The sequence below is a fragment of the Salmo trutta genome, chromosome 11, assembly GCF_901001165.1.
Source record: "Salmo trutta chromosome 11, fSalTru1.1, whole genome shotgun sequence".
NCBI classification, from domain to species: domain Eukaryota; kingdom Metazoa; phylum Chordata; class Actinopteri; order Salmoniformes; family Salmonidae; genus Salmo; species Salmo trutta.
The window spans coordinates 7,004,809-7,019,813 of record NC_042967.1 but is presented as its reverse complement, the minus strand read 5'-3'; the positions used below and the strand labels follow the sequence as shown (position 1 = coordinate 7,019,813).

Here is a 15,005-nt window from a genome sequence, read left to right as displayed (position 1 = left end):
AGGATCAAGGGAGATACTAAAGTGTTTTAGTACTATATCTCTTGACACAATGATGAAAATAATCATGGCCTCCAAACCCTCAAGCTGCATACTGGACCCTATTCCAACTAAACTACTGAAAGAGCTGCTTCCTGTGCTTGGCCCTCCTATGTTGAACATAATAAACGGCTCTCTATCCACCGGATGTGTACCAAGCTCACTAAAAGTGGCAGTAATAAAGCCTCTCTTGAAAAAGCCGAATCTTGACCCAGAAATTATAAAAAACTATCGGCCTATATCGAATCTTCCATTCCTCTCAAAAATGTTAGAAAAAGCTGCTGCACAGCAACTCACTGCCTTCCTGAAGACAAACAATGTATACGAAACGCTTCAGTCTGGTTTTAGACCCCATCATAGCACTGAGACTGCACTTGTGAAGGTGGTAAATGACCTTTTAATGACGTCAGACCGAGGCTCTGCATCTGTCCTCGTGCTCCTAGATCTTAGTGCCGCTTTTGATACCATCGATCACCACATTCTTTTGGAGAGATTGGAAACCCAAATTGGTCTACATGGACAAGTTCTGGCCTGGTTTAGATCTTATCTGTCGGAAAGATATCAGTTTGTCTCTGTGAATGGTTTGTCCTCTGACAAATCAATTGTAAATTTCGGTGTTCCTCAAGGTTCCGTTTCAGGACCACTATTGTTTTCACTATATATTTTACCTCTTGGGGATGTCATTCGAAAACATAATGTTAAATTTCACTGCTATGTGGACGACACACAGCTGTACATTTCAATGAAACATGGTGAAGCCCCAAAATTGCCCTCGCTAGAAGCCTGTGTTTCAGACATAAAGAAGTGGATGGCTGCAAACTTTCTACTTTTAAACTCGGACAAAACAGAGATGCTTGTTCTGTTTCCCAAGAAACAAAGAGATCTTCTGTTGAATCTGACAATTAATCTGGATGGTTGTACAGTCGTCTCAAATAAACTGTGAAGGACCTCGGCGTTACTCTGGACCCTGATCTCTCTTTTGAAGAACATATCAAGACTGTTTCAAGGACAGCTTTTTTCCATCTACATAACATTGCAAAAATCAGAAACTTTCTGTCCAAAAATGACGCAGAAAAATTAATCCATGCTTTTGTTACTTCTAGGCTGGACTACTGCAATGCTCTACTTTCCGGCTATCCGGATAAAGCACTAAACAAACTTCAGTTAGTGCTAAATACGGCTGCTAGAATCCTGACTAGAACCAAAAAATGTGATCATATTACTCCAGTGCTAGCCTCCCTACACTGGCTTCCTGTTAAGGCAAGGGCTGATTTCAAGGTTTTACTGCTAACCTACAAAGCATTACATGGGCTTGCTCCTACCTATCTTTCCGATTTGGTCCTGCCGTACATACCTACACGTACGCTACGGTCACAAGACGCAGGCCTCCTAATTGTCCCTAGAATTTCTAAGCAAACGGCTGGAGGTAGGGCTTTCTCCTATAGAGCTCCATTTTTATGGAATGGTCTGCCTACCCATGTGAGAGACGCAGACTCAGTCTCAACCTTTAAGTCTTTACTGAAGACTTATCTCTTCAGTAGGTCCTATGATTAAGTATAGTCTGGCCCAGGAGTGTGAAGGTGAACGGAAAGGCTGGAGCAACGAACCGCCCTTGCTGTCTCTGCCTTGCCGGTTCCCCTCTCTCCACTGGGATTCTCTGCCTCTAACCCTATTACAGGGGCTGAGTCACTGGCGTACTGGTGTTCTTCCATGCCGTCCATGGGAGGGGTGCGTCACTTGAGTGGGCTGAGTCACTGACGTGGTCTTCCTGTCTGGGTTGGCGCCCCCCCCTTGGGTTGTGCCGTGGCGGAGATCTTTGTGGGATATACTCGGCCTTGTCTTAGGACGGTAGGTTGGTGGTTGGAGACATCCCTCTAGTGGTGTGGGGGCTGTGCTTTGGCAAAGTGGGTGGGGTTACATCCTGCCTGTTTGGCCCTGTCCGGGGGTTTCATCGGATGGGGCCACAGTGTCTCCTGATCCCTCCTGTCTCAGCCTCCAGTATTTATGCTGCAGTAGTTTATGTGTCGGGGGGCTAGGGTCAGTCTGTTACATCTGGAGTATTTCTCTTGTCTTATCTGGTGTCCTGTGTGAATTTAAATATGCTCTCTCTAATTCTCTCTTTCTTTCTTTCTTTCTCTCGGAGGACCTGAGCCCTAGGACCATGCCTCAGGACTACCTGGCATGATGACTCCTTGCTGCCCCAGTCCACCTGGCCGTGCTGCTGCTCCAGTTTCAACTGTTCTGCCTGCGTCTATGGAACCCTGACCTGTTCACCGGACGTGCTTGTTGCACCCTCGACAACTACTATGATTATTATTATTTGACCATGCTGGTCATTTATGAACATTTTAACATCTTGACCATGTTCTGTTATAATATCCACCCGGCACAGCCAGAAGAGGACTGGCCACCCCTCATAGCCTGGTTCCTCTCTAGGTTTCTTCCTAGGTTTTTGGTCTTTCTAGGGAGTTTTTCCTAGGGAGTTTTTCCTAGCCACCGTGCTTCTTTCACATGCATTGCCTGCTGTTTGGGGTTTTAGGCTGGGTTTCTGTACAGCACTTTGAGATATCAGCTGATGTACGAAGGGCTATATAAATACATTTGATTTGATTATTTGTTGCGATTGGAAACGTAATAAAATGGTGGTCCGATAGTCCAGGATTATGAGGAAAAACATTAAGATCCACAATGTTTATTCCACGGGACAAAACTAGGTCCAGAGTATGACTGTGGCAGTTAGTAGGTCCGGAGACACGTTGGACAAAACCCACTGAGTCGATGATAGCTCCGAAAGCCTTTTGGAGTGGGTCTGTGGACTTTTCCATGTGAATACATGGAAAACAACCCTTTTTTTTGCAGTATTTATTTACCGTCCTTACCAACCACTTAAGATAAATGTACATCACTGTATTGTACATAGGCTGGTCATCCTGAGTGGTGCAGCTGTCTAAGGCACTGCATCTCAGTGCTTGAGGCGTCACAACAGACACCCTGGTTCGATTCCAGGCTGTTTCACAACTCGCTGTGATTGGGAGTCCCATAAGGCGGCACACAATTGGCCCAGCATCGTCTGGGTTTGGCTGGTGTAGGCTGTCATTGTAAATAATAATTTGTTCTTAACTGACTTGCCTAGTTAAATTAAGGTTACATTTAATATATATATAATAATCATCATCTAGGTTTGTACCTGTAGACTTTCCATCACCATGAAGAAAAACAATGCACAATACAATAATTGTGTACATTGAGACATCAAGTGGTTTGTGATGATGTGATAATGTGGCTCAGTTGGTAGAGCATGCTGTTGGCAATGCTATGGTTGTGGGTTTGATTCCCATGGGGGACCAGTATGAAAATGTAAACCGTAAGTTGCTCTGGATAAGAGTGTCTACAAAAAGGATTGAATAGACCATTTCAATTATTACATAGTTAAAAGAACATCACAAAAGTAGTGCACTGGGCCTTTACTAGTCCTGTATTAGCAGACTGACGTAAAAAATAATCTGCATTCCCCCCTTCGCAACACCCCTACCCCCAAACTACTTCCAGCAGCTATAGTATGCCACACATACTGTATATAGGCCACAGTCAAGTGTATTTCAATATGTTGACATTCTGGTTGCATCAACGATTGTAATTAAGTATCTTTGACTTGAAAATGAATAATTACATTTATGTAAATGTATTACAATAAAATAAATCACATATTTACTAAAAGCTGCCATGAATGCTGATAATTATTACATTTGACCACCTGAATTTGAGGGAATTTTCCCTCGAAAACAATTGTGAGGCAGTGACCCAGCAAGGTTTGTTATTAATTGATTGAAGCTAATAACAGTCCCAGGTAATCAATAACAGTCCCAGGGAATCAGTATTGCTAAACAACCAATATGAAATACAAAGTATTTTACGTTCTTGGACTTTTAACAATAGCCATGTACGTTAGCTAACGTTAGTTTGAAACTTGGATACTTTCGTTACAATAACTTCCAGTGAATTTGCCCGCTAGGCGCTAGTTAACGTTAGCAGACGTTGGCTAGGCGCTAGTTAACGTTAGCAGACGTTGGCTAGGCGCTAGTTAACGTTAGCAGACGTTGGCTAGCTAGCTAGCATATTTTAGCCAGCAACGTTAAGGCTATAGCTTATTCGTAGACAGTAATATAGTGCAAGGACTGACATTGGATACAGTAGCTCAGGACAACGCATGTTTATAGGAAAAGTTACTTTGAAAAACGTGTTAGACCGCTCAAAGATCGGCGTCCTCCCATGACAAGTACTAACGTTAGCCATCCAGTTCAACCTACAATCAAAACAAACTTTTGTAACCTTCTAAACATCTTTGCTGCAATCACCACTTTTGTTTAGTTGGCTAACAACAAACATTGGGAAAGCTGTAGCCTAAGTGGGCAACCGTATAGCTAGCTAGTTTTTGAGCTGGTTATAGCTAGGTAACATTAACTTAACTACATACAGCTGAAGTATTTAGCTAGCATATTTGAGGCCTTGGTGTGTATAATTGTGTGTTTGGTGACTGTAGAACATAACTGACTTAGCTATCTAGCGCAATGATTGAACATTCATTCTAAATGGTCTCCATTTATTTGTATTTAAAAAGGAACAAAATGGCGTTGCAATACAAAGTAGTTAACTAGTAATTGTGTGTTGATACTGACAGCTGTCTTCTTCATTATGTTCCTGACCAGGATGTCTGATGAAGAAGATGCTCCGGGCTGACCTCCAGGCCAATAAGAACGGGGTGTCCATCAGGCGGAATACAGGTCCCTGACCGAAAGCTGGGCTACCCTTCACTGGAGTGCTTCCTCCCAGCATCCCCTCTGTGGTCAGGATGGAGAATTGCATTGGGGAGGTAAGGCCAAGTCCCAATAAACGGGTGGCTGGTATCCTAGTGGTTAAGAGCGTTGGGCCAGTAACCGAAATGTCGCTGGTTTGAATCCCCGAGCCGACTAAGTAAAAAAAATCTGCCTGTGCCCCTCGGGAGCAAGCAGCATAACCCTTATACCAGCCGTTTCCTTTCTACCTGCCACTTTCCTTTTAAATCTATGAAGGGTAGTGAAGACGTGCACATTTCAGGAGGAAGGACAGATTTGGAGTTTGAGGAGAGTTGAGCTAGTCAGATTAAAGTGTTAAGCCAATATGTGTCACTTTGTATGTGCTTGTACTCTCCGTATTTCTCCTGTAGATAATGTGCCTCGCTGCAGTCTGTCAAGAAACGGCCCACATCGCTCAGCTGGTCGCCCGTCAGAAGTCCAGCAAGAGGGCGCCTGGCAGCTCCCAGATGCTGAACTGTCAGATGACGTCGAAATTGGCTTCAAACTTTGTGTTCTATGGTAGGTCTCGTCTGTCCTTGTCACAGTCAGTGTCATCTGACAATGGCTCTTTTTCTGAATGTGTCTTTCCTCGATGGCCCAGTTCACTATTCCTTTGAGAACTTGAATTTTAAAAAAAAATCTAAGAATAAGGGCCTTTCAGACCAAAATTATATTTCTCTCTCTGTCTCTCTCTCTCCTGATTCTTTGCACATATTAATACAATCAGTGAGTGAAAAGGTGAAGCAGGATGCTATCATCACTGACATCTACCTCTTCCATCTCTCCCCTTGTCTTCCTCCAGAGAAGCCTCGGACGTCCCTGCGTCAGCCTGACTGTTTTCCAGTGCGCTCTGGCTGGAGCCAGCCTTACACCTCCATGGGACCCCAACGGCCGCGGAGCTACAACACCTGTGGAGGCTTCAGAGCTGGGGGAAGACATCAGGAAGATGTACAGCCGGGATGATGAGACCCCCTGCTCTGGCACCACAGAGTCAGAACAGGGAGCCCATCACTCGGGTGAAACAGAGTGAGAGGTGAGTGGAAGGAACACATGCTTTAGTATGAGAGGTGTGGAGGGCACTAACACACACCATTGTGTAAGGCATAGGTGGTTTGTGATGTTATACCGTATTCAATGTCGTTTGATGTAACGTTACTGCAAAATATCTTCTTTGCGTTCAAATAGTACCAACAGATATTACTCTACCGCTGTCTTTTTTTCAGGCCAGACAAGAAATGTACCTTTTCTTCTAGACTGGTGAATGAAGTCAACCGTCACATTTCGAATACCACCCAGAAAGCTCCTGGTAAGTCAAGTGGGACCCACCTTTCTCCAGTTGGAGATTTGGCTAATTCCATGGCAGCAGATTCATAGTGGAGATTTTGTCTGAAATCCGAAAGACTGAGAGTGTTTCTTCCTAGGAAGTGTATGCTGTGTGTCCCCCTAGAGCCCATCTGGTTTCAAATAACATTTTATTAGTCACGCGCCGAATACAACAGGTGAAATGCTTACTTACAAGCCCCAAACCAACAATGCAGTTTAAAAAATACGAATAAGAAATAAAAGGAACAGTGCATTGCTGTCCTCTGGACGCTTTAGTTGTGGTAGTGTTACTGTACAAAACATTTGAAAACGTTTTTACCCTACTGAACATGACTGGCTGGTATACTATGTAATAATGTGTCGTCCATTCATCCTACTATTTCCCCGCTCCCTCCGTTACATTCAGTAACGTCTCTGCTCCTCCTCTGACGCCCAAAGCCCTTCAGCCGGGAGGCTGCAACCTCCAGGTGGTCCAGAGTTGGATCTCTGAGGTGCTGAAGAAGTACTGCAGTGGTCTGTGGCTGTCCAAGCTGCCCTCTGTGTACCGGGACATGCACAACCAGGACCTACCTGGCCAAGCAGTCATAGACCTGGAGAACTGGACACATATCTGCTCAGTAAGTATCTAGTGGAAAATCATATTATCTTTGTTTCCCTTCTATCAGCATCAAAAGGAATTGTTTTGAAATGATAGAATAGCTACCACTTTATTTTTCACCCACAGATTTTCAGAACATGAAATAGTCGCACCTTTTTACTGTAGTGTTTTGAGATGTTTCATGCACTTTAAAAATGCACTTTGATGCATTGAGTGAAACTTTGTGTTTCAGGTTGAGAAGCCTGTTAGTACCAATCGAGCAGATAGGCTGGTCTACCCCCCCTCAACCCAAACCCCCCAGCCCTGCTGTCGCACCAGTCAAACCCCCAACGGCCCCTTATACTGTCAAACCAGCCACAACCCTCCTAGCCAAATCCATCCCTACCGCTCCAGTCAAACCAGTCACCGCCAACCCAGTGAAACTGGCCCCTCTCTTCTACTCACTGCAGAGCCCCTCCTTGAACCAGAGTCAGACTTCGCCCACTCCACCGGCCCCCTCGTGGAAGAACTCCCCGACCCATACCCCCACCTCTCCAACTGCCCCCTCTTCCTTGTGGAGGCCCTCTCTTTCCCACCTACTCCCTACACCCATCTGTCATTTGTGGAGACCCTCCCCTACGTCCTTCTCGCCCTCATGGAAGCCCACAACTACCTCTTTCTCCCCTACTCCCCCCACCTCCCCAACTCCTCCCTTCCTCACCTCCCCCACATGGATGGGCTCCCCTATCCCCCCTCTCCCCTACAGCGGTGAGCATCCCTGCGGAGGCGCGCCTCAGACTGAAGGAGCTGCTGTCTAAATACAGCCACGGCCTGTGGGCCCACGCCCTCCCCAAGCTCTACCAGGAGACCTTCAAGGTCCCCCTTCCCAGAGGACATCCTGGCCAACCTGTCTCTCTTACTGGCCATCTGCACCGTGGGGTACCCCATGCCCGACAACAAAAATAAGGCCATCCTTTACGGCCCCGCCACAGAGTACAAGGCCAAGGTAGGGCTGCCTGTTCTCCTCCAGAAATATTCTTGTATTTATTCATTGTTTATTCAGGTGATCATATATTAGAGTCATTTCTGATTCCTCAATTCCTGAAGTCGGGAATCGACTCTTGAAATTGATTCCCTCCTAATCCTGAGCCGAGTCCAATAGAAGAAACTGATAGAAAACACATTGGCACAACTGTAGTAAGGTGTGTTGTTTGGACATGCAGGTGAGCAGCTCCCCGTCGGGTTATAAGCTCAACAGCACCCCCATGGTTCCTCCACTGCTGCTCCCCAAGGAGGAGTTCCCCTCAGTGCTGGTCATTTGATTATTTCTTTTGATAAATTGCTCGTCTTTGATGTTGCAATTTCGATGGCATTTCATTAACTTTCAAGGGCATTTTTGCCAGCTAAAGCCTCTAATTTCCTGTTTAGAAGATTCCCTCCCCTGCGATATTTCCTACGGTTTCCGGAAATCCTCCAACCTGGATTTCAGAAAAATCTGAAAACTTTTGGGAAATGTTGGGAATTTTACTCTTCTTACTCAGGTACATAGGCGAGGGCTACTCTCAGGCCCTGGAGGCAATGGAGGAATCCATGACGACGGTCTACAGCCAGATCAGTGCTCAGAGGCTCCTCCCCTTCCCCTCGGCTGGCCAACTGGCGGCCGTCAAAGCGCAGGGGGGCGAGGAGGTCGTCAGGGCCCAGGTCTGTGAGGTCATGACCGACAAAGTCAAGGTAAGGAAGGTCTTGGAGAAGCAAGCTGAATGGAGAATCTCTTCTGTTTAGTTCAGGACTAGGAAATCTCCCCTATAGGTTTGTGAAGCGCTGCAGGGAACAGTGAGCCAAAACACAATTAGGTGGTGAAAAGTTTAACAAACATTGGCCTATTAAAATGCGGTGAAAAGAGAAGTGTGTTGTAATTGGTTAGAATGGCCTCATGGGAATACTTTTCTGCCAACTTTTTAGTTGGATTTTACAGTCTAGTGTGAAAAATAATAATCATGGGAAGCAGGAAATAATGAGGATGTTTTATTGGCCCTTCCTATGCTAGGCTGAGTTACAGGTGTCCAGTCCACATCACCTACAAGGCCCTGTTTAGAACCAGACTGTCTTGTTGCCCCTCAGGGGTTTTACCTGGACCACTAGCCCAGTAACCAGCCATGCAGGTGTACTAGAAGACTGTACCTTGTAGGGTTTCAGTCCACAGAGAGTTCAAGGCCCTGTTTATAACCAGACTGTCTTGTTGCTCTACAGGTGTACTACTAGAAGACTGTACCTTGTAGGGTTTCAGTCCACAGAGAGTTCAAGGCCCTGTTTATAACCAGACTGTCTTGTTGCTCTACAGGTGTACTACGTGGAACATGGCTTCTCTGAGGTCCTCAGTAGAACCACACTATTGGAGCTGCAGAAAGACTTCCTCAAGCTGCCCTTCCAGGCGGCTACCTGTACACTAGCTGTTAACCAAGTTCAACTCCCATTTCCCCCCGTCTCTTCTGAGTGTTGCAACTACGATGTGTCTACTGAAAAGGATTCATTGGAAAGATGAGTTGGGATTTGTGTGATGGAGAATACAAGCAGTTAGCTAAATGTAATGTTTATTAACACGCGACACCACAGTTGATGGTATTCCACATTCTTGTGTGTTTAATCTGCTGTCTTTATCCTTCAGGGATCCTCTCAGATCTAAGTACCTCTGGGATGTAATATGGGGCAAGAGGTTGATTTTAATCGCTCTCGCTCTCTTTCCATCTCTTTCCCGCTCTCTTTTCTCTCTCTCTCTCTCCCTCACGCTTCTGTCACTATCTCTTTCTCCATCTCTTTCTCCATCTCTCACGCTTCTGTCACCATCTCTTTTTCCATTTCTCTCTCTCCCTCACGCTTCTGTCATCATCTCTTTCTCCATCTCTCTCCCTCACGCATCTGTCACCATCTCTTTCTCCATCTCTCTCTCTCTCTTTCTGTCTCTCTCTGTCATGCTGGGAGCAGCACAGGGTCAGCCTCGGAGTGGAGCACATTACGGGGTTAATGGCCTTGCTCTATGGCACACCGGCAGTAGGTAGCACATGCAATATTGTGTTCTGTGCATCCTCCAATTTAAAAAAAAATCACAAAAGCTCTGACGAAGGCCGTGAGACCGATACGTAGGCTTATTGGGGATCGGTGATACTATCAAGAGCAGTGTGCGGTTTCCTTTTTCCTTCATCTTGTGCTTCCTCCATCTGAAATGCATGCATTCCTGTCCTGTTTTCTCTTGCCGTGGGAGGTAATCTATCTCGATCTCTCCCTGTTTCTCACTGTAACGAGGGTTTATTCTCAGTTAGGTGTTCATGAATGTGTTGTCCCATATTTCCTAAGTTTGGAGTTTGAATACGTCTGTGGTTTCTCCTCCAGGTCAACAGTCACCTATACGAACGTGTCTGTGACCGACGTGTGTTCTGACGAAAGCGTCTTCTGCCAGCTGCCCTCCCGAGGTCGGGTCAAGCTCAACGAGATCCTGGAGAAGATCGAGGCCTTCTAAATAAACCCAGGTACATGAGGACAGTTGGGATAGTAGCAACATTCTCTTTTTTTGGGGGTGGGGGGGGGACAAATTGCTGTTACACATATAGCTTAATAATGTTATGTGATTTACAATATGTTGTTGATCGTCTCTTCGCCAGGTGACGTCAGAGTCTCTGGTGTCCACTCCGTTCTGTGGGAAGTGCTGCCTGGCCCTGTACAAAGGAAGGTGGTCTAGAGTAGAGGTAGGAGACTGTCTGGAGAATAAACTACATGGGGAAGACTTGGGGACAACACATCTGTTCACTCCAAAATAAATGTAATAGTGAAACCTTATGCGTTTCAAACCAATTCTCTGCTCTGTTATATTCTCTTCTGTGCTTGCTTTTACCAAACAGTATGTCTGTGTACCCCTGTCAGATCACCAACCTCCATGGTAGCAGAGTGCTAGATATCAAATTTGATTTGTGGACCTGGGAGTCCCAGCCTCTGTAGAGGTGATAGAGCTGAGAGAGATCCCTCCTCCGTTCCTGCACTAGCTCATGGTCATCCCACCACAGGTCGGACGGAGAAAGACTCATGGCTTTTTCGACCCCTTGACTTTTTCCACATTTTTGTTACGTTACAGCCTTATTCTAAAATGGATGAAATAAAAACATTTCCTCATCAATCTACACACAATACCCCAAAATGACAAAGCGAAAACAGGTCATTTTTGGTGTTCAAATGTATTCAAAAAAAAAAAAAAAACATACCTTATTGACGTAACTATTCAGATCCTTTGCTGTGAGACTCAAAATTGAGTTCAGGTGCATCCTGTTTCCATTGATCATCTTTGCAATGTTTCTACAACTTGATTGGAGTCCACCTGTGGTAAATTCAATTGATTGGACTTGATTTGGAAGGGCTCACACCTGTCTATAATAAGGTCCCACAGTTGACAGTGCATGTCAGAGCAAAAACCAAGCCATGAGGTCGAAGGAATTGTCCGTAGAGCTCCGAGACAGGCTTGTGTCAAGGCATTGAAGGTCCCCAAGTACACAGTGGCCTCCATCATTCTAAATGGAAGAAGTTTGGGACCACCAAGACTCTTCCAAGATCTGTCCGCCCGGCCAAACTGAGCAATCAGGAGAGAAGGACCTTAGTCAGGGAGGTGACCAAGATCCCTATGGTCACTTTGACAGAGCTCCACAGATCCTCTGTGGAGATGGGAGAACCTTCCAGAAGGACAACCATCTCTGCAGCACACCACCAATCAGGCCTTTATGGTAGTGGCTAGATGGAAGCCACTCTTCAGTATTTCTTAAAACCTGTTTTTGAGTTGTCATTATGGGGTATTGTGTGTAGATTAATGGGGGGGGGGAACAATTTCATCCATTTTAAAATAAGACTGTCACATAATACAATGTGGAAAAAGTTAAGGGGTCTGAATATTTTCTGACTGCACTGTATCAACTGTTTTTGTACTACAGTTGTGGTAACAGCTAGCTGAACAGCTGGTTCAGAATGTAATTTGGGAAGAAATTGCAGTAGGCACACTTTTTTTTTTTAAACAAAACTATTGAATTTGCTTGCTTCAAGAGAAGCAATAGGATGCTTGGAAAAAGTGAAGCATAGACGGGTGGGAGTTGATTAGACATTTAGAAGCAGGTGTGATCCACAGCTGGCGCAATGAAAGAATTGGGCCACAGAGTTGTCCTCATTAGCATAGCTTTCATCAGCTTTCAGAAGCCACAAACTGAAAGTAGGCACACTGGATGTCCAAAAAAGACAACATGAAAGGCTCTAACTTGGACTGATTTTAACCCTCTCTTCCCCTTTAGTTAAAAGCACTTTGAAAAGGGAAAAAGATAAACATGTTTTCGATTCCTTCTGTACTGTTAGATCTTCAAGGTTTCTAACCCTCTACCTCCTTTCCTCTATGCACTGTAGATCTCCAAGCTGAACTTTAAAATGAAATGTTATTGATTCTCCTATGTCATGTCGATCTCCAAGCATTTTTAACCCTCCTTTTTTATAGAGCTCGAAGCTGGACCAGGCCAAGCTGGTGCACATCTACCTGTTTACCTCTCTGGGCTTCCAGGATGTCACCAACTGTGTTAACCACTAGATGGTCACTTCTGACCTATGGAAGCACCCCGCCTCCCCCGGACCCCAGAAGGACGGCCTCCCTACCCCCAGTTTCCTCGACACCGTGGTCGCCAACATGGTGGGTCAGCTTACCCTCGACAGCCCAGCCTGCAGCCCTATCTGTCTCCACCGAGACCCCCAGCCCTCTGGATGGTGCCGGGGACACGTCAAAAGTGCTCACCCCCAACTTTGGTCACCTGCGCTTGGGGAGAGAAGCAGCTGGCGCTGCCCCCTCTCATGGAGATTCCCCAGGCGGGCCAGAACATGGACATCTACGTGTCTGTGGCCTGTCACCCGGGACACTTTGTGCTGCAGCCGTGGCAGGTAACCAGTTCAAGAGAGCTGTCAATGGCCGCGTCCCAACATGGTGCACTACATTTGCACAAAAGTAGCGCACTATGTAAGGGAAAAGGTTGCCATTTGGGACTCTGCAGAGAAATGGTTAATGGCGTAGCTTAGTCTTAGACTATGATTTTGTTTAGTCTTGGCGATCACGTGTATTTGTATATATGTTTGTATATTTTAGTCCGTATTGTTGAACTCACGTGACAGGGATTTCTCTGCCAAACTGTAAAAAATATTGCTTTCAGTGTGAACTAAGACGACTTAAACCACATCATATAAAGTATGTAGAAAAGATACCGGTGCTTTATCTTTTTTTTTTTTATATATAATCTTTGAGGACTGACAATCACCAAAATAAAAGCTAGACAGTCAGGGAGAATTGAAAGTTCAAAAAACAATGACCTATAGCTGTATATATTATTATGTTTGTGCAAAAGAACACGTATTAGCCATGACAAAATGCATAGAATTGCAGGTAACCACTTTTTATTTTTAATTTTTAAGTATCTTACCAACAGATGCATAACTGTATTCCCAGTCATGTGAAATCCATAGATTAGGGCCTAATGAATTTATTTAAATTGAGCGATTTTCCTCATACGAACTGTAACTCTTGCATGTTGTGTTTTTATATTTGTGTTCAGTACATTTGACATGGGTGAAATCAAACTCAGGACCTGTACAAGCTGATGGTGCTGATGGGAGCGACTGTCCTTTGCTACAACCAGAGGGAGGAGATTCCGGGGCCCGGAGATGTACAGAAAGGCCAGGTCTATGCCGCCGAGGTGGACGGATTAGGGCTTGGAGGCCTCCACAGCTTTTTGATTTTATACAAATGAAAAAAGCCAGTCGCACACTTGTCTCTGGAATGAAGTGTGTTGACGTCATTGTGTTTTTAGTCCTAGCTGATTTATGGCCTTTGTTTTGTTTTCACATGGCTGAGGCAAGATAACTGTTAGAGAAGAAGCCCCTGGTGGCCAATGTGGAGTGTGGTGGAGGCGGAGCTTCCCTGGGACAGGAAGGTGATTGGTTGATTAATTTATTGAATTTATTTGAGAATTACATAAATAGCCAGCAGCGACATACATTTCAAAAAGGATAACACAAAGTCGCTGGTTGCATCTGAAATGGCACCCTATTCCTTACATAGTGCACTGCTTTTGACCAGGGCCCATTTCAGAAGAGAGACATCTGGGTCCACAACGTCATGGCTGACTTCCCAGAGGAGCTGAGTACCGCCCCGTAGAACCGGACTGGACAGACAGAACGCATAAGACTGTTGTGGTACCTTTTTCTTATGCCGCACAGGTAGAACTCTGCCAGAGTCTATCACATATGCTGAAATGATTTACAGCACTGCCTGCAGCATGTAACTGTTGGTATCCCTTTCACTTATTCCACAGGTCACAAAGATCTGCCAGTGTCACAGGTCATTGGGGAGCCATTTATGCAGAACCACAGTCTAATCAGCTTAGCAATGTCTGAAGCATAGAACTGTGGGGGTTTTTTTCGTATTTTTTTTCTTATCATATATGTGGGGGGGGGGGGAGAATCTATTTGCAGTTGTGCATATACAGAGAAGGGGATTAAACAGCAGGACCAACCCCATCGATCTCCTTACTAGGTTATGTCGTTCAAGTGTATAGACAAAGTGTCATTTATCGTTCAGTTATCTTCTATCAAATACTTTGCATAGAAAGTTCTTTACTGAGTTAGTTATTATTCAGCACCAACTTTTGGTCTTTGCAGTTGATCTGTTTTAAGCCATTTGTCCTTCTAACTTGTGATTTTGTTTGTCTTTCACTTAAATACATTTTAACTTTTAAATAATAATTTTAAGTCGACTATCTAATTCGTTTTTCAATACCTTGACTTTTGAAATGCTTGAAATTGATTTGACTGACACTTATTTTGCTTTTTGTGCGTGACATCTCACAGTACTAACTTTTGAAGGAACTGGGTGAATGTAGATTTTAGCTGAATAAATTGTTCATTAAAAATCACTACTTTGTTATTAGTAATGAACGATAATACAATGTATAACTACTATGCTGTTTATACCGTGAGTGGAATATGAAAGGAGAATTCTGTTGTGAATTTTGTTCAGTTAAAACATTATACGAAATGGTATTCAAAGACAAAGGTTTTTATTATTTACGATGAAAACGCGCTCTTGTTTTTAGTTATTCTAATGTACCGGTAATGTAAAAGGCGAGTATCATTTCATGGAGCGCACTTGCCTGGAGAACAAGTGTGACATCACTTGA

The 15,005-nt window shown here is 44.7% G+C and overlaps 2 protein-coding genes and 1 long non-coding RNA gene across 3 annotated transcripts; all 3 read left to right on the top strand.

The window, feature by feature from the left end:
- The first annotated feature begins 4,147 nt into the window (after positions 1–4,147).
- On the top strand, positions 4,148–6,352 carry LOC115202188 (uncharacterized). Its single transcript, XR_003879923.1, has 6 exons — positions 4,148–4,360; positions 4,743–4,906; positions 5,240–5,387; positions 5,671–5,901; positions 6,092–6,174; positions 6,290–6,352. It is a non-coding gene; the product is annotated as an uncharacterized LOC115202188 (long non-coding RNA).
- Positions 6,353–6,583: 231 nt separating this feature from the next.
- LOC115202186 (tudor domain-containing protein 7B-like) lies at positions 6,584–7,670 on the top strand. Its single transcript, XM_029766146.1, has 2 exons — positions 6,584–6,808; positions 7,022–7,670. Exons 1-2 carry the CDS (start codon positions 6,743–6,745, stop codon positions 7,538–7,540), a joined length of 585 nt encoding a protein of 194 aa, XP_029622006.1. The 5' UTR covers positions 6,584–6,742; the 3' UTR covers positions 7,541–7,670.
- On the top strand, positions 7,599–14,741 carry LOC115201992 (tudor domain-containing protein 7B-like; the record flags this gene model as incomplete). Its single annotated transcript, XM_029765852.1, has 9 exons — positions 7,599–7,774; positions 8,310–8,499; positions 9,110–9,309; positions 10,156–10,273; positions 10,425–10,508; positions 12,388–12,717; positions 13,413–13,523; positions 13,698–13,760; positions 13,889–14,741. Coding segments are annotated over 9 exons (1,368 nt in total), but the record flags the coding sequence as incomplete, so codon positions are not given.
- Between the last annotated feature and the right edge of the window lie 264 nt (positions 14,742–15,005).

Excerpts from the sequence above, each read along its gene's own strand:
- LOC115202186 (XM_029766146.1), top strand. The coding sequence starts at position 6,743 with ATGCACAACCAGGACCTACCTGGCCAAGCAGTCATAGACCTGGAGAAC. Across the intron at positions 6,809-7,021 it reads ACTGGACACATATCTGCTCA|GTTGAGAAGCCTGTTAGTAC; the intron begins GTAAGTATCTAG and ends TTTGTGTTTCAG.